The sequence below is a fragment of the Crinia signifera genome, chromosome 4 (assembly GCF_055691185.1).
Source record: "Crinia signifera chromosome 4, ASM5569118v1, whole genome shotgun sequence".
Taxonomy (NCBI): Eukaryota; Metazoa; Chordata; class Amphibia; order Anura; family Myobatrachidae; genus Crinia; species Crinia signifera.
In genome coordinates, this window is record NC_139220.1 from 153,864,158 (window position 1) to 153,888,877 (window position 24,720).

Sequence of the window (24,720 nt, forward strand, 5' to 3'; positions counted from 1 at the left end):
AATGCTTGTGTCGACATTAGCCATGTCGACTTTCAATGGTCGACCCAATGCAATATAGATCTCACTTTGAATTAAAACCCCACCAAAATCTAATTCTCTCTGCACGTTACATCTCCTCCGTCCCGTTCCCCCCCCCTTTGCAGTGCACATGGTTTTGTCCATTTGAGAAGGAATCTGCCTTTACGAGTGAACCAGATAAGGGCCATGGCCTCCTGGGTCTGATTCTATTTCATTGTGGTAAGCATGCAAACAGATGGTTAAAAATTGCCCAGTGCAAGTCAGTTAAACATCTTTATAATGAAGAGCATAGGATAAATTACCCCCTACATATTTAAAACTACCGATTTTATCAAAATATTGCCAACTTCTCTACTACGACAATGCGCTAGTAACACATAAATTGACTCCTACCTCCCGTTCAACTTTTTCAGTTTCAAGCTTATAAATTTGTTCTCTATGCTCATTAGATTTATTGATTAAATCCTTGTTTCTGTCTTCCATGATGTGAACTTGTCTCTCAGAATCAGCTCGCAGCTTACTGAACAGATCTGTAAATCTGTCCTGTGCCTCACTGACAGTCTTCTCTTTGATGATGTCCTTATTTTGCACCTCTTCTAGCTGCTGACGAAGCAGCATATTCTCACTGGTAATCTGGGCCAGTCTTTCTTGCATTGACTCTTGCTTTATAGTGCTTTTGCTGATCTGATCTTTTTCAACCTGTAGGGCTTGTTCAAGGTCTTTTATTTTGCATTGTGCTTGCGTTAAGTCCCTTTGTGTGCTTTCTAAACAGAGAGCCCTCTCTTGCAGAGATAACCCTGTTCTGTGAAGCTCATTTTCAAAACTGTTTGCCTTGGCTTCCGCTCTGCTTAGCTGTTGGGACAGGTTGTTGTTGTTTTCACGCAAGCTGGACTGCTCGTGAGTTAGTCTGTCTTTGGAACGCAACCATTCATCACGTTCTCTTTGTAAGGTGCGCTCGGTGTCCGTTTTAGTTGTCTGGCTTTTCTCAAGCTCCTGTAAAGCAGAGTTCAATCGTGAACGTACTGTCTCCAGTTCAGTCTCTGTTCTTTCCTTGCCCTGTTTCTCATGTTCTAACTTGGAACAAAGCATAGTTGTCTCGGTCTTTAGTGCATTAAGTTGTCCATTGCATTGTATAACAGTTTGGGTGAAGGATTCCTCATTCATTTTTAGATCTTTTCTTAGATCTTCAATTTTTTCCTTTAACATCTCATTTTCGTCAATATATCTGCTCTCCTCTTCTTGGCACAGAGATCGAACTTGTTCCAGTTGTTGTTTAAGAGTGTTATTTTCGTCTTGTAGTGTAATGTTGTGCTGTGTTAATGCGGCTAGCTTTTCACTTGTCTCAGAAGGTTGGCTTTGTACCTGATGACAAAAGCAGACACACATGTATTCAGTTATCTTACTGTGTGCTGCACTACTTGCAAAATTATATCCATCTAGTTTAGTATTACAGAGAAAACAAGCATGCTATTACAGATTCGGACAACCCAAGCACACAGGGAATTCATTCTTAAGTCTCTTAAAACAAATCACATCTAAGAAAGATCTCATTAGAAAGTTTTGGATCTGTTGGAGATCTATACAGAAAATTAGAGCTAAACACGATTAATGAAAATATATAAAGCTGCAAAATCACCCAAAATATGCACAAATTGAACAGACAAGCCGCAATATAAGAAAAACAGGAAAAAAGGTCAATAAACAAAATATTAATTATGTTTTTTTCCCTTTTAGTGAAATAAGCTCTTTATTTAGCTAGAAACAGACAGTGGTACTCTTTTGGTTTTCAAATATTTATTACAGATACTGTATGCCAAGGGCGTAACTACCATAGGTGCAAGGGGCAGTGGCGTAGCTATAGCACCGCAGCCCCCGCGGTCGCGGGGGGGGCGCTGTGCATATGGGGGCGCCGGGGGGCTGCGGTGCTATAGTAATCCCCCCGCCCGCCATCCCCCGCAGGCTTACCTGTCCGTGCGTCCCGGCTCCCCTCCTGGCTTCAAATCAATGCTATGGAGACGGACCACGATAAAATGGCCGCCCCATAAAGCAGACTGTTCTCTGAAACTGTCTGCGGTATGGGGGCGGCCATTTTATCGTGGTCCGTCTGCATAGAATTAATTGAAGCCAGGAGGGGAGCCGGGACGCGCGGGGGGGAGGGGGCACGGGCAGCCGGGGGGGGGGGGGGGGGGGGACGGACGGGACGGACACACGACGACGCCCCCCCCCCATTAACGGCGGGGGCTGGGGGGGGGGGGGCGCCCCAAACAAAGCTACGCCACTGGCAAGGGGTGCAGCTGCTATGGGGCCCAGAGCTGAAAGGAGCCCATCTTTACAGTCTAAGTTGTATGTGCTATATACATTTATTACCATCAGTTGTTAAGTAGGGGGCCCTTACAAAGTTTTGCTATGGGCCTACAAATGTCTAGTTACGCCCCTGCTGTATGTGGATTTCTGGCCTGTTATGAGAATAGGAATCTAGATGTATAAAAACAAATTCAAGAATGTAGACTATTTTAGATTAAATAGGTAAACACAACTGGCCTATATCGCAAACAGACATCTAAGGCTAAATGCAATAGCCTGCGAGAAGGATGAAATACAGGACTTTCCGCAAGTCTGGATGGATTCGAGACAGTTTTTGCCCATATTCCAAGCTCTTTTAAGTTTGTATTTTCACAAAAATGCCCATAGTGTATGCACCTTAACTAAGTTTGGGTGTGCAGACCCACCAGAGCCAACAATATGATTAGGCTGTTCAGTCATTTTGGTGGGCTAGTAACTAGTGTAAAGGTGTCCATATGCATATACGATTTTATATCTTTTCACTCGATTCCGACACATTGGGCAAGAAATCGGTTGAAAAGTGACCAAATTTTATTTTATGTGCCTAACCTTGGAATCCGATCGGTGCACATCGGATCCTGATTACGCAAGTACTGCACATAAGATTCATCAGATCCGGAAGCACTTGTTGGGGTTGCATACAGTCCGCGGCTCTTGGAGGGCAGCTACCGAGGTATCGCATGGAGTCAAGCAAGCTGTCCTCTCACCAGAAAATTATGAATAATAAGCCCACTATACACCCCTCCTCTGCATATTAAACATCCTCTACCACCCTGGAAGTTATGTATCAGGGCCCCTTCATTCAGCCCAATGCCCCCTTCTCCCACCTCATTTCCCATCATCTGTGCAGTAAAGGGGTAATTAGTGGAAATTACTGATCCAGGCCCTACATGCTGAGCGGTTGATATAATACCCCCTACCACCCGGGGAACGTCAAAGCTTCCCCCACCCCTTCCGCTGGAGGATCGGTAGGGGCCCCAATACATTGTTATACCCAGGGGTCTACTATGCTGTTGTCGCCTATATATATGTGTGTGTGTGTGTGTGTGTGTGTGTGTATATATGTACAAATGTACCTCAAAACTCTTCATCAGTAATTTCTTGCTTTCTTCCTCCTTCTTCATATTTAAAAGTGCTTCTTGAAATGCTCTGTGTTCTTGAGCATATAGCCGCTGAGTTTCACTGCGTTCGTCTTCAACCTGACAAAATAATTCAGAACACATTATATATAAATTGTAGTACTTTATCATTGGAATGCTACAATTACCAATTACATTTTCAAAATGGGAAGCATAGAGTTTGACTTATGAGGTAGTGGTTTGCAAATCCATCAGTTTGTTTTATTTTCAGAAACTATTCCAAGGCAGCTGTTTGGGCCATCGTTCCGATAAGTCAATAAAAATAAAGGAAGTAAATAATAAAAAGAACAATAAAATAATACTCCTAAATTACCTAGCATTGGTCAAGTCCAGGGTGGTCTTCCCCAAAGCACTGGCGCAATACTGGGCAACGCACTAAGCAGCTTTGTTTGAGGAGAACCAGGGAAAATTATATTTGAAATAGAAGGATGTGTGATATTACACATCAAGACTCTTCTTGTATGCTGGCACATGTAAAAAAAGCTAAATACATCACCCTCATAGTGTGCTCAGGCATGAGTTTCAGCACCCGTGCTTGCGTGGTTTTACTCTGTGTGCCCCAGTTTACTCCAGGTACTCTGGTTTCAAACCACAAACCAAACATACTGTATACTGGTAGGTTAATTGGCTCCCAACAAAATTCAGCCCTAGAATGAATATATATGTGTGTGCGCACATGTACATGTGGTAGGGAATATAGATTGTAAGCTCTACTGGGGCAGGGAGAGATGTGAATTTTGAAATATTATCTGTTAAGCGCTGCGGAATGTGTGTGCGCTATATAAATAACTGGTAATAAATTAATGAAAGAAAAGTATTATTTACTCTGCTCTGTATTCCCCCTTGATGTTGCCTGTTCTCATCGATCTTGGTAACTGTTATTATGAAGATTAGGGAAGCCAATCCTGGGGCATTTTTTTTTTCAATCCCGGGATTCGGATTGAAAAATGCTCAATCCCAGGATTGGCTTCCCTAACAAAAAAAATTCCCCACATGTTTACTTACATGGAGCCCGGTGGGTGGCTGGGCATGGTGATGTTGCCGGTTGGGGTCGCCGGGAGGGGTCTCCAGGAGCAGGGAGCCGGGTGGGTAGGCGGGGTCTCAGAGCCAGCCAGCATGTCCAGGACAGGAGCAGGCAGGAAGCCGGTTGGGGGAGAGAGTTCTCCGTGAGCTGGGTGGGTAGGCGGGGTCTCGCTGCGCAGGGCCGCACTGCCGGGTACAGGGGAAGTCGGGCAGCGTCTGAGCATCGCTACCCGGCATTAGACTGGTCATGCGCAGTCTAATCCCGAAATCCCGGAATTGGATACACCAATCCCGGTGTTTTGGGGGACAAATCCCGGGATCCCGCCGATCCCGATCCTGGGATTGGCCACCCTAATGAAGATGGTTTGAGCAAAGTTTTGTGTAAACAATAGGAATCCTTCCTGCCTTGTAATAGTGGTTCAGGCCAATTGTATGGTGTAATGATGTGGGGGATGTTTTCTTGATATACATTAGCCCGTTAATACTAACTGTAGGTGTCATTGTTTGAGTGCCTAGACTGTTGCTGACTATGTGCACCCCTTTATGGACCGTTCCTAGACACCATGTCTGCAAAACTGCCACTGCTTTAAATGTGAGGAGTGCCATGGTCAAAATGACCAGAGCATTTAGGCTATAAATAAGATTTACAGATGTGTAATCATACACCTAGTCTCAATATGCCATGCACAATGAGATGCCTGGCATGAGGAAGCCAGCATTTCCCATGCAACCGGGTGCATTAGCCTATGCATTATGTGCTCATTAAAATGAAAATGATGTGGCATGCCTTTATTCTGTATGTGATTGCGGCTGTATTTATATACAAAATGCTACTTTTTTTTTTTTTAAACAGGAAAACACTAACATAACAGAGATGGTTTAGTCAATAGGTACTGCCTGTGCATATTATTTGTATATCAATGCAAATAAGACAAATGGTACTTGTTTCCTAGCACGGCGCCCATTGCATACCATGCCATTTTAGCTGGTATGCGATGCTCGGGAAAATTACCCTGATTGTACAATTAAATATCGCATAGCATCACATGCCAGCAAATGGCATGCAATGCGATTTTTAATTGTACAACCCACATGGATGCTTACAATGGTAAATGCACCCCCATTGTCCACACCACCCCCACTATAAACGCGAACCTGAGGGGTGGCGGTACGCGTCCTCCGACCTTTTCATACCCCCACTATCCACGTCAGCGTGAAGTTGATTTTAGATAGTGTGACGAGCGCAGCGAGCCACCGAGCCCAAAGCGTGGTGAGCGCACGCGGAATACATGTTCAGTAATTCGCGTCCGCTTGCCACGCTTCGGTCTCGGTGGCTTGCTACATCTAAGTTCAACTCCACGCCGACGTGGATAGTGGGGGTATGAAAAGGTCGGAGGATGCGTACCGCTGCGCTCGCCACGCTTCGGATTGGCGTTGATAGTGGGGGTGGCGTTGAGAATGGGGGTGCATTTCACATTGTAAGCACCCATTAGGGTGCTTGTACAATTAAAAATCGCATCGCATGCCGCTATATTGCATGCGATGCAATGTAATGCTGTACGATGGAAAATCGGGGGCGCCGTGCTAGGAAACAAGTACCAGACAAATTTTCTGGGAAAATATAAACAAAGATGCCCGGCATTAGTAAATGCACTAACGACTAGGCAAGACTAGAAGGGCTGTTTAACGTGACTGCAGCGATGGTGAAAGAGGACACATCTGTAGTAACAGCAGTGTAATAAAAATACATTAAGTTTATTATATCCAGACTTCTGTCTCTCCATTCTGTGATGGGAGACATTTGCACAAGACTGTAAGGGGACGTAGGCCCTCAGGAATGGAGAATGGAGGGGGGGGGAAATCACTTATTGTATTATTTTCTCTAAAGTGGGCTGTGGGGCACTGGACCATGGGATTGCAGGTTAGGACTGTAGAGAACACTTATTGTAAAATATAGCTTTAAGCTCCCCCCTGCACCGTCACCCCATTATTCCATAACTTTTTTTTTATTTTTTTAAGTCCAGCAAAAAAGTAGCAGTTACCCTATGAACGAATACCAAAACAAACCATTAGAAAAAAAGACCAGTTCAGGATGCATCGCTGCATGACTGAGCATAAGGGAGGGACCTCAATGTCCTGAAGACCTCTTCACAGAAACTGATTCAGTGGTAAGGGACTAAAAAGGCTGATGGGACATTGGTCCAGGAGACATTCAACAGCCACCACTAAGGGAAGGAAAGCTCAGGCAACTATATGCATGCTCCTGTGAATATCAGGTCAGCCCTGCTGAAGGGCAGACAGAAGACTAGCATGGCCACCCCTGACGTTCTATCACTTCTTGCATGGGTAAGTGTGCATTCCCTTGCCAATGCAGGGTCCCTCTACAGCCTCCATTGCTGGGTACAAATCATGTAATGTGTACCCAACCTAACTGTGGGAGACCTCTGGAGTGCCATTAGAAAAAGTGAGTCTGCTTCTTTTTTCCCCATTCCCAGTATGACCACCACTGAAAAGATTCTGGTTGCCTGCACGGTACTTGTTTCCTAGCACGGCCACACCGATATCAATCTTGTCAGTCTTGAGCATCGCGTCGCATCGGTGGTTTTTTTGTATGGTAACGATGCTCCCGACCGATAAGATACCCCCGATATAGTTATGTACTCACGATGTCTTTTTTTCGCGTCGGTTTTCATATCGGCATCTTGTTGATTGAGTCGTGGCCCTTTTAATTGTGTACCCCCGACCGACGCGATACTACCGATTTACTTCTTTTCTCACGATCTTTCTATTAAATCGCGTCGGTCGCGTCGCATGTTTAAGTAAAACCCCCCGATGCTCACGATGCACACGATTTTCATCTGTCCCATTGGCCCAACGATTTTCCCGCTGTTTAGGCCCTTTTTAATAGGCCCAATTAATCTATATAGTCCAACCCCCTATAAAATCTCCCTAGTACCATATGTTTTAATGTGTTGGAGTGTGTGTTTCTATGTCAATATGAAATCTTCCCTCTGTAATCTGCTCAGTTACAGCATCAATGTCAATATTTATTGTGATAGTCCGGCCCCTTACTTTGACAGCCCCTTCTGTTCTTTTTTCCCCTACTGCCTTTGTGGGTTTGTCTCGGTAGGAGTGAGACGTGTATTCAGTTGCTGGTGATTTCTTGGCTGATTGATCCTTTGTTGGTGATATCTCCCTGATTGATCTTGTGCTTTGAATACTATTTGCTGTTGTTCGTGAGCCTTGTGCTGCGGATTGCTGCTGTTCCAGTGGATTATTGCTGATCCTGATTATTCTGCGATTGATTTCTGCTGATCCTGACCCTGAGCCGTGCTGATCGTTAGTCCTGAGCTGTGGATTGGTCTGCTGTGGAGTGCTCTGTGGGTGATTTCAAGACCTCTGAGATGGCTGAGGTGAATATGTTCTCACTGCCTACAAGTGAGGAGGAGGCAGTGGCGTTTCTGCAGCGCCATCATCTGCTGCCATCAGAGGCTACATGCGACAATGGTCATCCGATGCGGCTGAATTTGAAGGAGACCATGTGGCGCTGTAACGTGAGGGACTGCCGTTTGAAGAGGAGTCTGAGAGCAGGACTGTTCTTTCCTGGCTGTCGTTTGCCTTTCGTAACGCTGGTCCGCTTCGTATTTTCCTGGGTGCAGGAATATACCAGCATTGACTACTGTGAGAAGAATTTGTCCCTCTCTAAGAAGACGGCTGTCCTGTACAATAAGTACATGAGGGAGGCCTGCCTGCTGGACCTCATGGCGCAGCCGCAGCGCCGGATCGGAGGTCCCGGCATGATCGTTGAGGTGGATGAGACCCTCTTCGTCAAAAGGCAAGCCAATGTTGGCCGAGTTCTGCCTCAGCAATGGGTATTTGGTGGCATATGCAGAGAAACTGGCCAATGTTTCGCTACCAAGGTTGCCACTCGGGACGCCAACACCCTCATGCAAGCTATCCTGCAGTTTGTGGAGCCGGGCTCTCATGTGTACACTGATTGCTGGAGAGCCTACAGTACAGCCCAGCTGAATGCTGCAGGATATGAACATGCCCAGGTCAATCACCGTTATAACTTTGTAGACCCTACAACAGGGGTTCATACCCAGAATGTTGAACGGATGTGGGGGGCATGTAAGTGGCGGAATAAACGCCACAGGGGCACCGCCAGGCATATGCTCCAGAGTTATCTTGAAGAATTCATGTGGCGGAAGAGCCTGGGACAAGAGAACCCTTTTGCCCGCATACTAATTGCCCTGACTTTATTGCCCAAGGACTCTTGAGATTTACCCCCATTTCTGTTTCCCCCATTAATGCACATGTCATATGTTTTGTTTGCCATTGATTATATACAGTTTTTCTATTTTCATTTGAAAAGTAAATTTTCAAAAATGCTTTTAAAACACTTGTGTTTCTTGTCTCAGGTGAATGATTTGTGATGGATGAATGCTATGGAGTCACACCATCACTATCCAAATAATTTTTGGAGTGCGGTGAGTGTAGTGGAGCACTAAGTCAAAATCGTGGTAAGCGCAGCAAACCCCAAGAAGCGTGTGTGGGTTATTAACATTATAATTTTCATAGGCTTCTGGGGCTTGGGGCCCTCACCATGGTTTGGACACAGAGAACCACTTTTTTTAAGCATACTAAGCATGATCAACTTGAAGTTGACATGTTTAGTCGACATGTCGACATGATACACGTGTTGACATGTTTAAAAGCATATCGCGTCGGCCGCAATGTACTGTGAGCTTAACAGCTCAATGCTGCCGACCGACGTGACATGTACTTGATTAAGCACTATATAGTGCTTAATACTGATCTTAACATGTCCGTCGCGTCGGGGCCGTTTTACAACGACTCCGACCGACGCGATCGATCAGTATAAGCACTATACAGTACCCTTAATACTGTTCTTAACATGTCCGTCGCGTCGGGAGCATTTTACAATGGCTCCGACCGACGCGACCGATCAGTATAAGCACTATACAGTGCTTAATACTGTTCTTAACATGTCCGTCGCGTCGGGAGCATTTTACAATGGCTCCGACCGACGCGACCGATCAGTATAAGCACTATACAGTGCTTAATACTGTTCTTAACATGTCCGTCGCGTCGGGAGCATTTTACAATGGCTCCGACCGACCAATTGCGAAGTAACTCCCCGTATTACGCGCTACACCGTCAATATACAAAGAAATATCGCGTCGGTCGGTCTTATGCATTGTCGTGAGCGTAACATCACCGCCCGACCGACGCGATATTTCTGCCTGCCGGAAAAAACGCGCCAAAAGCACTCTGGGGAAGGACATCAGCAGCCATTTTGATGGTAATCAGTGAGGAATACGCAGCAGCTGTGTCGGTCTCCCTGCCCCTGCACAAAACAGTAAGTAGATTTAGAGAATTACTGAGCATAGGTGGGCCTTTGGGTTTGTGAAGAATATATACAGGCTTAGGAGGGTGGGGGTGGGGTGGGGGGGGGGGATTTGGAGGGGTAGGGGCGCTTACTGTGGTTATACATGTGTCCTTCATATATCATTTTTTTGAGGATTAGGGGGTTATCATTGGCTGTATAGAGTGGATAATGCTTATGTTCAAGGGGTAGTGCTTATCTAAATAGCTAGAAAGTGTTTATGTGCAGTAGTTTATGAAGTGTATGACTTTAGTGTCATGGCAATAATGATAATATGGATAACACAGGTTTATGTGCAGAGAATATCATGTGCCTGGAAATGATGTACTGTGTGTTATAATACATGCAGAATAGTCTGTTGTTTCTGATAGTAATGCATGGTGACAGACTGTAATGATTTCTTGGTACATATTTGTTAAATAGAGCAGTTTGAGGTGTGTTGTGCTTGTTATTGAAATGGTGCAGCAGGCAGTATGCTGTGTCTACTTTATAGTAATGTGAATGTAAAGTGGTTGGTAATCGAAGTGTGAAATGGCCCCCACAATTGTTAACACCACCCCCACTATCCACGTGAACCCAAAGCGTGGCGAGCGGCGGCAGTACGCATCCTCCGACCTTTTCATGCCCTACTATCCATGTCGGCGTGGAGTTGAGAATATAATAGTGTGGCGAGCGCAGCGAGCCACCGAGCCCGAAGCGTGGCGAGCGCAGCGAGCCCCGCGAGGGGACGCGGATACCTTCACAGGTAAGCGCGTCCCTTCGCGGGCTTCAGAGGTGTCCACATCACCACGGACACCTGTGAAGCCCGCGAGGGGACGCGCTTACCTGTGAAGGTATCCGCGTCCCCGCGCGGGGCTCGCTGCGCTCGCCACGCTTCGGGCTCGGTGGCTCGCTGCGCTCGCCACACTATTATATTCTCAACTCCACGCCGACGTGGATAGTAGGGCATGAAAAGGTCGGAGGACGCGTACCGCTGCGCTCGCCACGCTTCGGGTTCACGTGGATAGTGGGGGTGGATTTGTATGTCATTCCATTTTGATTATTGATGTTTTTTTAATTTGTTTTGTGGAATTGCAGTTGCGGTTATCGGTGAATTAACCCCTTAAAAAGGTTGAATTGAGACTAGAATTCTTGCACGCAATAATGTAAGTTGTGCTTAAATTGTGCTTATAATTAATTTGTTAATGTACCCAAAATGACTTTTTTTCACAGTGTACCACCCCCACTATCCACGTGAACCCGAAGCGTGGCGAGCGCAGCGAGCCCCGCGAGGGGCGGCGGTACGCGTCCTCCGACCTTTTCATGCCCTACTATCCACGTCGGCGTGGAGTTGAGAATATAATAGTGTGGCGAGCGCAGCGAGCCACCGAGCCCGAAGCGTGGCGAGCGCAGCGAGCCCCGCGAGGGGACGCGGATACCTTCACAGGTAAGCGCGTCCCTTCGCGGGCTTCACAAGTGTCCACATCACCACGGACACCTGTGAAGCCCGCGAGGGGACGCGCTTACCTGTGAAGGTATCCGCATCCGCTCGCCACGCTTCGGGCTCGGTGGCTCGCTGCGCTCGCCACACTATTATATTCTCAACTCCACGCCGACGTGGATAGTAGGGCATGAAAAGGTCGGAGGACGCGTACCGCCGCCGCTCGCCACGCTTCGGGTTCACGTGGATAGTGGGGGTGGATTTGTATGTCATTCCATTTTGATTATTGATGTTTTTTTAATTTGTTTTGTGGAATTGCAGTTGCGGTTATCGGTGAATTAACCCCTTAAAAAGGTTGAATTGAGACTAGAATTTTTGCACGCAATAATGTAAGTTGTGCTTAAATTGTGCTTATAATTAATTTGTTAATGTACCCAAAATGACTTTTTTTCACAGTGTACCACCCCCACTATCCACGTGAACCCGAAGCGTGGCGAGCGCAGCGAGCCCCGCGAGGGGCGGCGGTACGCGTCCTCCGACCTTTTCATGCCCTACTATCCATGTCGGCGTGGAGTTGAGAATATAATAGTGTGGCGAGCGCAGCGAGCCACCGAGCCCGAAGCGTGGCGAGCGCAGCGAGCCCCGCGAGGGGACGCGGATACCTTCACAGGTAAGCGCGTCCCTTCGCGGGCTTCACAAGTGTCTACATCACCACGGACACCTGTGAAGCCCGCGAAGGGACGCGCTTACCTGTGAAGGTATCCGCGTGCGCTCGCCACGCTTCGGGCTCGGTGGCTCGCTGCGCTCGCCACACTATTATATTCTCAACTCCACGCCGACGTGGATAGTAGGGCATGAAAAGGTCGGAGGACGCGTACCGCCGCCGCTCGCCACGCTTCGGGTTCACGTGGATAGTGGGGGTGGATTTGTATGTCATTCCATTTTGATTATTGATGTTTTTTTAATTTGTTTTGTGGAATTGCAGTTGCGGTTATCGGTGAATTAACCCCTTAAAAAGGTTGAATTGAGACTAGAATTCTTGCACGCAATAATGTAAGTTGTGCTTAAATTGTGCTTATAATTAATTTGTTAATGTACCCAAAATGACTTTTTTTCACAGTGTACCACCCCCACTATCCACGTGAACCCGAAGCGTGGCGAGCGCAGCGAGCCCCGCGAGGGGCGGCGGTACGCGTCCTCCGACCTTTTCATGCCCTACTATCCACGTCGGCGTGGAGTTGAGAATATAATAGTGTGGCGAGCGCAGCGAGCCACCGAGCCCGAAGCGTGGCGAGCGCAGCGAGCCCCGCGAGGGGACGCGGATACCTTCACAGGTAAGCGCGTCCCTTCGCGGGCTTCACAAGTGTCCACATCACCACGGACACCTGTGAAGCCCGCGAAGGGACGCGCTTACCTGTGAAGGTATCCGCGTCCCCTCGCGGGGCTCGCTGCGCTCGCCACGCTTCGGGCTCGGTGGCTCGCTGCGCTCGCCACACTATTATATTCTCAACTCCACGCCGACGTGGATAGTAGGGCATGAAAAGGTCGGAGGACGCGTACCGACGCCCCTCGCGGGGCTCGCTGCGCTCGCCACGCTTCGGGTTCACGTGGATAGTGGGGGTGGATTTGTATGTCATTCCATTTTGATTATTGATGTTTTTTTAATTTGTTTTGTGGAATTGCAGTTGCGGTTATCGGTGAATTAACCCCTTAAAAAGGTTGAATTGAGACTAGAATTCTTGCACGCAATAATGTAAGTTGTGCTTAAATTGTGCTTATAATTAATTTGTTAATGTACCCAAAATGACTTTTTTTCACAGTGTACCACCCCCACTATCCACGTGAACCCGAAGCGTGGCGAGCGCAGCGAGCCCCGCGAGGGGCGGCGGTACGCGTCCTCCGACCTTTTCATGCCCTACTATCCACGTCGGCGTGGAGTTGAGAATATAATAGTGTGGCGAGCGCAGCGAGCCACCGAGCCCGAAGCGTGGCGAGCGCAGCGAGCCCCGCGAGGGGACGCGGATACCTTCACAGGTAAGCGCGTCCCTTCGCGGGCTTCACAAGTGTCCACATCACCACGGACACCTGTGAAGCCCGCGAAGGGACGCGCTTACCTGTGAAGGTATCCGCGTCCGCTCGCCACGCTTCGGGCTCGGTGGCTCGCTGCGCTCGCCACACTATTATATTCTCAACTCCACGCCGACGTGGATAGTAGGGCATGAAAAGGTCGGAGGACGCGTACCGCCGCCGCTCGCCACGCTTCGGGTTCACGTGGATAGTGGGGGTGGATTTGTATGTCATTCCATTTTGATTATTGATGTTTTTTTAATTTGTTTTGTGGAATTGCAGTTGCGGTTATCGGTGAATTAACCCCTTAAAAAGGTTGAATTGAGACTTGAATTCTTGCACGCAATAATGTAAGTTGTGCTTAAATTGTGCTTATAATTAATTTGTTAATGTACCCAAAATGACTTTTTTTCACAGTGTACCACCCCCACTATCCACGCGAACCCGAAGCGTGGCGAGCGCAGCGAGCCCCGCGAGGGGCGGCGGTACGGGTCCTCCGACCTTTTCATGCCCTACTATCCACGTCGGCATGGAGTTGAGAATATAATAGTGTGGCGAGCGCAGCGAGCCACCGAGCCCGAAGCGTGGCGAGCGCAGCGAGCCCCGCGAGGGGACGCGGATACCTTCACAGGTAAGCGCGTCCCTTCGCGGGCTTCACAGGTGTCCGTGGTGATGTGGACACTTGTGAAGCCCGCGAAGGGACGCGTTTACCTGTGAAGGTATTTGCGTCCCCTTGCGGGGCTCACTGCGCTTGCAACGCTTCGGGTGCGTGTGGATAGTGGAGGGACACAAATATATAATTACTTGTGTTGTCAAATGTGGTGTAAATTGCATTTATTATATCATATGCTATCAATATCTCAGATAAAAGCTTTGTTTTTTTTGCGGATTCTATTTCAGTTTGATTGTGATTTTTTGGCCCTTTAAGGGAATTAGTTTAAAACTCTTTTTTTTTTACACCTGCTACTGACTGAGGTAAATATTAGTGGTTTTTTTGTAGTGTGTTAATGAATAACAGTGCAGTGCGTTCATTTTAATAGTATAAACCTAATTGTTTTTTTTTTTTTTACAGAATGGCCCGTCAGGTTGATAAGAACCTCATGAAGAAGTTGATCGATCTCTACAAAGAGAATAGATGTCTGTGGCGACAAGATCACATAGATTTTCACAACCAGGCAAAGAGGAATGAGGCCTTTGGGAAGATCTCGGCCTACGCTATGAGACGTGTCCCTAATGCAAACATCACGTGGGTCCGAAAGAAGTTCACTAATATGCGGACAGTGCTGGTGAAGGAGCACAATCGGGTCCAGCAGTCACGATCTTCAGGAACTGACCCTGCAGATGTGTACCAGCCAAAGTTGTGGTACTACGACCGTATGCTCTTTATTGTGGAGGAGCAAGGAAGGAGGGAAGCAGAGGGAGCTGCTACGGATGAAGACTCTTCATCCAGTGCACAGGAGAGTGCTGACGTAGTAGTTCCCTCTGAGTCGTCGCAGCAGGGTGAGTCGTTGTCGGAGGTGGCGCCTCCTGTGGTGGCGAGCACCTCATCAGCTCCCCCCAGGAGGCGTAGAAGGAGACGGGCGACAAGACCTGCTGCTACCGGCCAGGAATATTGCTGCCCATACAAGGAGGAAGCAGTAAACAATCCCCCAGATGATTGCAAAATGTTTACGAATCATGTGTGCGCAGAAATGCGAAAGTGGAAGGGATCAACACAACACCACTTTAAGCGTGTGCTGTATGGCCTGATGTTGCAGGCAGCAGAGGATGATATCTGTGCTGACTGCAACGGAACGTCATGCTGCAATGCGCACAGACAGCCACCACGCCCACACCCACATCACCCCCCCATGTTCAGTGCGCCGGTTGCTCCTCCGCCTGCCCCTTACTATGCGCCGGGACCCCCTATGCCACCTCCCACTGATCCCTCGACTTTGCCTGGGGCTGTGTACTCCGCATTGCGGAATGTGCAGACCCCCACCCCAGGCGAAGAGCGTTATTTTAATTATTAATTTGGCTAATTTGACTTTTAATTTATAATTTGGCAGCAATGTTCTTGTTTCTCTTCCTTTCTGAGTACTCTATAATAATGAGTTTTTAGTCATGTACTACAATTTTGGTTGGTGAACGTTGCAGTGCGGTCTTCCTGAATTTTGCGATGGCTGTACTAGTTTTGCTCCTTCACTAACCACTGTTCTGCATATTTGTAACTTCTTTCGGATTCATGTGATTGTTTGCATTAGTGGGCACTGTTTTGTAGTGTGCCGTGATCTTCCCACGCCTCATTTCAATTTGCCTGGTTGTGATAGCCAGGCATCTATTCTCTTTGTACTGATCGATCAACTTCTTCTGAGTTTGTATTTTGTGTGTGTCAACTGTTAAAAATTGTGAAAAACAAAAAAAAATGACATTCATATTGTTAAAAAAGAAAAAAAAAATAACAAAGAAAAATGACAAAAAATATAACAAAAATGACATTTATATTGTTAAAAAATAAAAAATTAAAAAAAGACAAAAAAAAACAAAAAATAAAAAAGAAAAAAAAACATAATATTTTTATTTATTGATTCTTTTTTATGTAATGTTCTAAAATATGTTTCCGTAACAAAGGAAAAAAAAAAAATTTTTTAAATACGTTTAAAAAAAAATAAACGTAAAAAAAAAACAACTTTTCAATAAAAGTGTTGAAATCTATTATCATGTGTCGTGTTATTTATTATTTCGGGTGTAAATGTGTGGTTAAATTTGAAGCAGCCATGTGAAACCATGAGATGGGTGCTTGCAATAGAAAATATTGCGTCGCTCGCATCAGGGCCATTGAATAATGACATTCAGTGCTCCCGATGGGAACGATAGTTCAGGTGTAGTTATAAATAGGGTGTAAATTGTAAATGGGTGCTTGCAATAAAAAACATTTCATCGGTCGCGTCAGGGGCATTGAATACTGACATTCAGTGCTCCCGATGGGACCGATAGTTGAGGTGTAGTTAAAAATAGGGTGCAACTTGTAATTGTGGGTGTAAATGTGGGGTTCTATTGCAAGCAGCCATGTAAAACCATAAAATGGGTGCTTTTAATAAAAAAAATCGCGTCGGTCGCGTCGGGGGCATTGAATACTGACATTTAGTGCTCCCGATGGGACCGATATATGGTAAAACACCCGATATCGTTGAATTCTTCAATTATCGCGTCGGTCGCGTCGGGGACAATAAATGCTGTCATTTAGTGCTCCCGATGGGACCGATATCTGGTAATCCACCCGATTTCCGGAAAATCTTCAATTATCGCGTCGGTCGTGTCGCGGTAATTGAAGCATGGTACACGATACACAGGATTAGAAAAAATCAAGAGAATCGCGTCCGTCGGGGGTGATCGCGGCCCTTAAAGTGCACTAAATAAGAGCCACGACCACTCACGATTGTGGCCGTGCTAGGAAACAAGTACCGCCTGCACTATCGCTGTGGAGATGACCAGAAAAAAACCACCACTGGATAGATTAACAACTGTAATCAGACAGACCATGAAACTGGTAAGAGGGGGATGATGAGCATCCAGTCCAATTTTGGAGAAGTATTCACTTTAGTTCTACTTGGTGGAACTTTGCATATGGAATGGTCTCAAAAGTAGACACAATTGTGTACAATAACTTAAAAATCAATGCACTAGGCACTGACAGTACCAATGCAAATAAGTTTTCCATCAGGTCCTGCTGACAAGATATTACATTTGAAGTCTTAAAATTTACATGAACCATGTACTTTAGCAACTGAAGCAGAAATGGCTTTCACAACCAAATCGTCTAAATAAGAGAAGATATCGCCATGATATCTTCTTTGCGAACTATACTTGTAATCACTGACATGATCTTGGTGAAACTGATGAAAACTGCTGCTTTGCAGAATGATTATTCACTGCAAGTGACTGAAAAAGGAAGGTGAGATTGATGACCTGCTGAAAATGTAACGTGATAATATACGGACATCCAGTAAGGTGAAAACTGTGATGGCTCCCATGCGTTTATCACTGATTGGAGAGAATCCATTTGAAAATTGTCCACCTACAACCCACTTTGCAAAGAACGAAGATCAACTATCGGCTGGAATACGCCATTCGGTTTCTGAACAAGTTGGATTAAAAAACCTTACATTTTCTATCTAGCATTAAAACTAGGGTAAGGACACTGTCCAAGAAAAGGTATAGTTTAAATTGAATGCAGTCCTCACATATTGAGGAAAAGTACCCAACGGTCTCTGAATAGAAGCCTCTGTCTTCCGACTGTCAAACAGACTGGATTGAAAGAGCTATCCTGGTAGGCACTAGGATAGCTCTTACTCGGAGTCCTGGTCTCAGAGTCCCGGTTAGCATACAAATATTAAACTGGCCATAGAAGTCAAACCTCTGCCAAGTAACTGTTGAAGACTGACCTTTCATGGTCACCCTACCTTGAACAGAGGAGCAAAGATTTGCAGCCTCCTGAAGAAAAAGCTTGTTCTTGTGAAAGTACACCGAAAACAATTAGCATACAGTAATACTGACATTTCAAACATACAGCTGAATATAAATCACTAAGCTAACACAGAAGCTGGAGAAGAGTTGGTGTCTCTGAAGTGGTGGCGGAACAGCAGTCCCGACAGCAGAACTGCAATGCTGTGAAACTCCTGAATTGTACGAATGCAAGAAGGTGACTGCAGTGTTTGAAGCTCTGCCCCCATCTTTCCCCACTCTGCTCCACATTACTTTGGTACACTGCCTTCCTTTTGCATGCTGCCATCTGGGACCACACTAACAAAGGCCAATGTGATGTGTGTGTGTGTGTGTGGGGGGGGGGGGGTCCCTTGCTGCTAACCCCCTCCTGTTGCAACTGGCAGCTGCACATAGCTACTACCATTGCTGCACTCACACCTAGGGCCTTATTCTAGTTCACTCTGATAGAATCCTTCTTAGATGGACAAAACCATGTGCATTGCAGGTGGGGCAGATGTAACTTGTGCAGAGAGAATTAGATTTGGGTGAGGTTTTACCTCAAAGTGAGATCCATATTGCATTGTAAAAATAAAGCAGCCAGTATTTACCCTGCACAGAAACAAAATAACTCACCCAAATCTAATTCTCTCTGCACATTTACATCTGCACCACCTGCAGTGCACATGGTTTTGCCCATCTAAGAAGGATTTTGTCAGAAAGAGTGAACTAGAATAAGGCCCCTAGTTACATAGAAAACTAAAATACACACTACCTGTTTCAAGCTGTTCCTCAGGCTTCTCAATTCAAGTTCTAGGTTTCTTAAAGTGAATTCAAGCTGTTGTTTTTCTTCCATTTCTTTGCAACATTGGTCATCTTTCTTTCTCAGTTGTTCTCTGCTCTTATCGTACAGCATTTCTGCACTCTGTCTCTTTTCCTCTTCTTGTTTAAGTGTAAATCTAACAAGACATTATACATTTGTTTGCACTTTATGCACATTGATCCAGAATTCTAAGTAACATAAAAGCAATAGCATAATACATACAGTACATTTATTAAGAGTGTTTTGCTTTCTTAGCACCTTTAGTAAAAATGCCCCAAATACAACAATGTAGCTAGCATTTGTAGGCCACAAAAGATGCCAGATGTAGGAGATACATTGTTTTATAGCCCCAATTGAGAACACCATAATCTGCAAACTTCTCTAAAATTGACAGATTTAATATATTCCGAATAAGACAAGTGTACAGTGTATAAAAAGAAGCAATTATGCTGCTTTCAGACCGCATCTCTGGCTTTGACCCTGTATTTGGAAACGTTTCCAAAAACGGGTCTGCCAGATAAAACCCCTTTCACACCGCAGCACTTAAACGGTATATTACCGTTTAAGTGCCGATTTTTTGACACTGGCAGACCCGTTTTTGGAAACTTTCCAAATACAGGGTCAAAGCCAGTGCAGCCTTCAGCCCTCCCCTCCGTGCAGCTCCCCCCTCCCCCCCCTCGCGCATGTCGACCGAGAGCGTGTCGACGCCCCCGCGCATGTCGACGCCCCCCGCACATGTCGACGCCCCCCCCGCGTGTTGGTACCCCCCCCGTCTCGACTTACCCCGTGCCGGTACCTCCGTTGTGGATCCCGGCACTGCAGCTCAGTATGCTCGGAAAGCACTTATGAAAAAAGTGTCTTCCAGAAAATGGCTGCCCCATAGGAAACCCTGTTTAAAAAAACTTTCGTATGGGGGCAGCCATTTTCTGTGTCGACACGCGCACAGGGGGGGGGGGGGGGCTCCAGTGCTGTGAATACTTAATGAGCGCTCATTAAGTATTCACTGTGCTGAATTTAGGACCCAGCTCATTGGCTGGGTCCTAAATACCGTTTCAGAACCGATTTTGAGCCTAAAATACCGGTTCTGAAACGGGTAGGACCCTGCATTTTAACCGGTTAGAAAAAACGTTTTTTTCTAACCGGTTAAGTGGTCCTGCACCTTTCAGACCGCACACATTACCGGTTTAAAACGGTAAAAAAACGGCAATATACCGTTTTTAAAGTGCGGTCTGAAAGGGGCATTACAGTATGTGTGGTTATATATAATCTGTGGTGTCATTATTACAATAAATTTGGTATCTTTTATGCCAACTATTTATATTGGACTTCTCTGGTGTAGTTCAGAAAATAGAAAAATAATATTCTAACCTTAAATTGTTTAAATCACTTTCCCAATCCACTTTATGCTGTTCCAACAGAGATCTCAGCTCTCTGTTTGTTTCCATTACTTGCTGCATTTCTTTCCGTTCATTACGTAGTTTTTTTACTTCTTGCGACAGAAGAGCATGCTGTCCTTTTTCTTTTTCGATTAGTCTTTCATACTCATGAATAATATTTTGTATTTTCAGTAAATTCAGGGAATCTGCAGGTTAAAATAAAAAAAGTTTAAATTAAAAAACCAAGGAGGACAAATGCGCCGATTTTTTTTATAACTTTCATACAATACATGGCTGAATAGCAGTTATTGGTTAGACAGCTGCCTGTGTGAGAAGAGCTCACAGTTCCCATTTTATTACCTTGGCCATCGAGATTCAGTTGTTCGATGAGTAACATGGAATTTCGAAAAGTTGAAGTAGGCAATCTATAATCTTCAGTGGCAGAGTCCGAGGAATGGGAGGAGTCATCCATATTATTATTCATCTGCAGTTGACAAACATTCTGTTATTGTTTTCCTATTGTTATGTTTGTCCTCTAGCCTTCACAAATGCCAACAATTCAGGGTTTAATGAATACAGAGCATAACCTTTCAATACATGTTCAGAAAAAAAAATCTATAAAATAGAAAAAAAAAAAGTACCTGGTGATTTGTATCAGCATGTTTACCAAGTAACCTAAAAAAAAAAAAAAAAAAAAAAACATTTGAAATCATTATGGCTATTTCCCCTAAACTGCAAATTCTAGTTATTGCCTTGTATTCCCAATTATAGGGAATTAATGTGTACCTTTCAAAAAAAAAAAACACTGTATTTCCCATGACAATGCAGAATACATAGCACTGACATTCAATCCACTTTAATCATTAGTTGGGAACACTGTATGATGATTATGGGGCAAAAACACTAAGGAACACAATGGTTCCCAAGCTGCCTTTAAAAGTGCGCAGGGTTGCAGGCATTCATGTGGTTTACGGTACAAACATGTGTCATGGAAAACATATTCCATAAGATTAATTTTAGGATTAAAGAAACATTTTTAATGACATACATACAAAATGCAGTTTAAAAATACAGAATACTTTAAAAAGATGTATTGCATGCACTGTATAGTTGTTTCATACAGTAATGCTTTAAGCTACTGTTTTACTCCATTTAAGTGCATTTTTAATTTGACCAAAATAGGAGTTAAAACAAAAGTACTTTTCACAGATATATTCAAATATATATTTACTCAAGTCAGGTTTTATAGAAGTGGAGATGTTGCCAATAGCAACCAATCAAATCTACTACTAATTAATTTAACACCTACTAGTAGATCCGGTCTAGAATCGGAGAGGTTGCTATTGGCAACTTCACTTCTAAAAAACATACATATTATTAACACGTACATTTTTATTTTTTTCCAATGAATGGGTAAAGAAAGCCTAATAAATGTAAATTATTATTATACCCAACATTGCAGGGAGGGGGGCATGAGTCGGCCGGGGTACTCGCCCATGGGAACACAGCTTTTATTAGAAACTTCTAGTTAACAAGATTATGGTGGGGATTCAATTAGCCACAATAGATTACCACAGGCTAATTGATCCCCTGGAGCCATCTACTTAGCTCTGAAGCCAGCAATTATCAGGTATTTCATTTCACCTGGGTTGAAATAAAATACCTGATAACTCTCAGGTTAACAGGTGCCGCAACCAAGTTAATTTACAAAGCCGTGAACTTTTTTAACCCCTTCCCGACAATTGACGTACATTTACGTCATGGTCGGGAAGTACTTCCCGACACATGGCGTAAATGTACGTCATGGCATTTAACTGTCACCGCGTCTATAGACGCGGTGACAGTTTCAACATGTCTGCTGAGAGTTAACAGGTGCCGCAACCAAGTTAATTTACAAAGCCGTGAACTTTTTTAACCCCTTCCCGACAATTGACGTACATTTACGTCATGGTCGGGAAGTACTTCCCGACACATGGCGTAAATGTACGTCATGGCATTTAACTGTCACCGCGTCTATAGACGCGGTGACAGTTTCAACATGTCTGCTGTCCCTGACAGCAGACATGTCCGTGCATGCCCAGGGGGGGCTGCGATGCCGCCCCCCCGTCGGCGATCGCTGTGATTGGCTGTTCAGTGTGAACAGCCAATTACAGCGTTTTCCTGTGTCACCGGCGAATAACGTTCGCCGGTGACACGGGATCAGAGGTGATTGGTGCTGTAAAGTACAGCACCAATCACCGCGGGGTGTAAGGGTGACACTGGTGTCACCCCACCGCACCCCGCCCGCCCCCAAAGGCCGTGATTGGTTCGTCGGACCGACGGACCAATCACAGCCAAGGAGGGGGATTTAAACTAACGGTGACTGCACTGCAGACGCCATTCCGGTCTGGAATAGCGTGCAGTGCGGTCACCGTACCTCCCTGCCGCCATACTGACCAGAACCTTGCTCCATAGCTTGCTCCATACTTACCTGATCGCTGCTTCATCACTGCTTCCTGGATCCTGTTACTACTTGTGCCTTCCTGTGAAATTGTGCTGCTGCAGTGTACTAGCTAGATAGAGAGAGAGATAGAGAGAGAGATAGATAGAGAGATAGAGAGAGATAGAGAGAGATAGAGAGAGATAGAGAGAGAGATAGTGTCAGAGAGTGCTATATTTTGTGCTGCTGCAGTGTGATATAGTTATAGATAGAGAGAGAGAGATAGAGAGAGAGAGATAGATAGATAGAGAGGCCTAGTGACAGAGTGCTATATTTTGTGCTGCTGCAGTGTGATAGTTATAGAGAGATAGAGAGAGATAGAGAGAGAGATAGTGTCAGAGAGTGCTATATTTTGTGCTGCTGCAGTGTGATATAGTTATAGATAGAGAGAGATAGAGAGAGAGAGATAGATAGATAGAGAGGCCTAGTGACAGAGTGCTATATTTTGTGCTGCTGCAGTGTGATAGTTATAGAGAGATAGAGAGAGATAGAGAGAGAGAGATAGAGAGAGATAGTGACAGATTGTGCTATATATTTTTGATATAACTGACTGCTGCCCCCTCCTTTTGTGCTGATCAGTATAAATTAACTGATCAGCAACTTTTTGGGGGCGCAGGTTTTTTTTTATATATAGATATACCTGTCACTGCTGCTGCTGCAGTGTCATAGAGTGATAGATAGTGAGAGATAGAGAGAGATAGTGACAGAGAGTGATAGAGAGTGCTAAATTTTTTGTCTGCTGCCCCCGCCTTTTGTGCTGATCACTATATCTGAGGTGATCAGCAACTTTTTTGGGGGTACAGAGGTTTTTTTTTTTTTATATATACCTGTCAGTTGCACCAAAGGTTGTGCACCTGCTGCACCTCACTGGTAATCAGTGTCGCATCACTGATCACCTTTTTTTTTTGTGTGTGTGCTGTGGGGTCTTTTTTTAATTTTTTTTTTACACACACTGTGATTTTGTGCGTGTCCTGTGGCCGCTGTGCGCTGATCAGTGACGTACATCACTGATCATCTTTTTCGGCACAGGGTTGATCTATATATTTTTTTTTTTGATCAAATTCCTGTTGCCTTTGAGCGCTGTTCAGTGACAGACGTTACTGACCAACATCTGTGCTCAATTTTTGGCGCAGGACCTTTTTTTTTTTTTAACCCCTTAAATTTTTTATTTTTAACCCCTTCATTTTTTTTTTTTTTATTGGTATAAAGTATTTTTTTTTTTCTGCACCACATACACACTACACACTACATACCCCCCGGATTGAAATAAAGTTTGTACCCCCCCCCCTACACTATACACGTGTTGAAACATTTCACTACCAGTAACACAAAAATAAAAATGGCATCCCAAATGTCCTCCCAAATGTCCTCCCAAATGTCCTCCCAGTCATCCAGGAGAATGTATTCAGCGGAGGAGGCATATGCCCTGCTTGCTTCTGACTCTGACACAGCCAGTGATGCAAGCGGGGAATTTGAAGGATTCGCCTTAAGCTCCTCTTCCTCCTCTGGTGATGAGGGACCCCCTCAAAGACGCCCCCGTAGAGCAGCTGAGACCCCCCCCCCCAACAATTGATCTCGTATGGACCCCACCACCAGACAATTTTGAGCCCCAGGTTCCTGAGTTTTTGGCCATGCCAGGAATCCAATTTGATTCCACAGGTCTCAGAGAAATTGACTTTTTCAAATTATTTTTCTCTGATGATTTTATAAATTTAATGGTGGACCAAAGTAATTTATATGCCCAGCAGTTTATTGCTCAAAACCCCACGTCATCATTTGCTAGGTGGACCCCTGTAGATGCAGTAGAGATGATGACGTTTTGGGGTCTGGTGTTTCATATGGGCATAGTAAAAAAGCCAGAAATTAGGCAATATTGGAGTACAGATGTTCTGTACAGTACTCCATTTTACCGTATGGCCATGCCCCGGGCTCGATTTGAGACGATCCTTAAATTTATACATTACACCGATAATGCACAGTGCCCACCCAGAGATGATCCCACCTTTGACCGGCTATTCAAAGTCAGGCCGGTCATTGATCATTTCAGTGCCAAATTTGAAGAGGTGTACATCCCTGAAAAATTTATTTGTATCGACGAGTCCCTTATACATTTTAAAGGAAGGGTTAAATTCCGCCAGTACCTTCCCAGTAAGAGGGCAAG

The 24,720-nt window shown here is 45.2% G+C and overlaps 1 protein-coding gene across 6 annotated transcripts in view; it reads right to left on the minus strand.

Moving 5' to 3' along the window:
* The window catches only part of ANKRD26 (ankyrin repeat domain 26), a 97,171-nt gene that overhangs the window by 20,031 nt on the left and 52,420 nt on the right, over positions 1 to 24,720 (minus strand). For all 6 annotated transcript variants that reach the window (XM_083182811.1, XM_083182810.1, XM_083182812.1 and 3 more), the window contains 6 exons: positions 20,722 to 20,755; positions 20,441 to 20,564; positions 20,073 to 20,286; positions 18,657 to 18,840; positions 3,438 to 3,560; positions 412 to 1,380 (listed from right to left, as the gene is read on the minus strand). In XM_083182811.1, the coding sequence (XP_083038937.1) occupies positions 412 to 1,380; positions 3,438 to 3,560; positions 18,657 to 18,840; positions 20,073 to 20,286; positions 20,441 to 20,564; positions 20,722 to 20,755 (1,648 nt within the window). The remainder of the gene's footprint in view (positions 1 to 411; positions 1,381 to 3,437; positions 3,561 to 18,656; positions 18,841 to 20,072; positions 20,287 to 20,440; positions 20,565 to 20,721; positions 20,756 to 24,720) is intronic.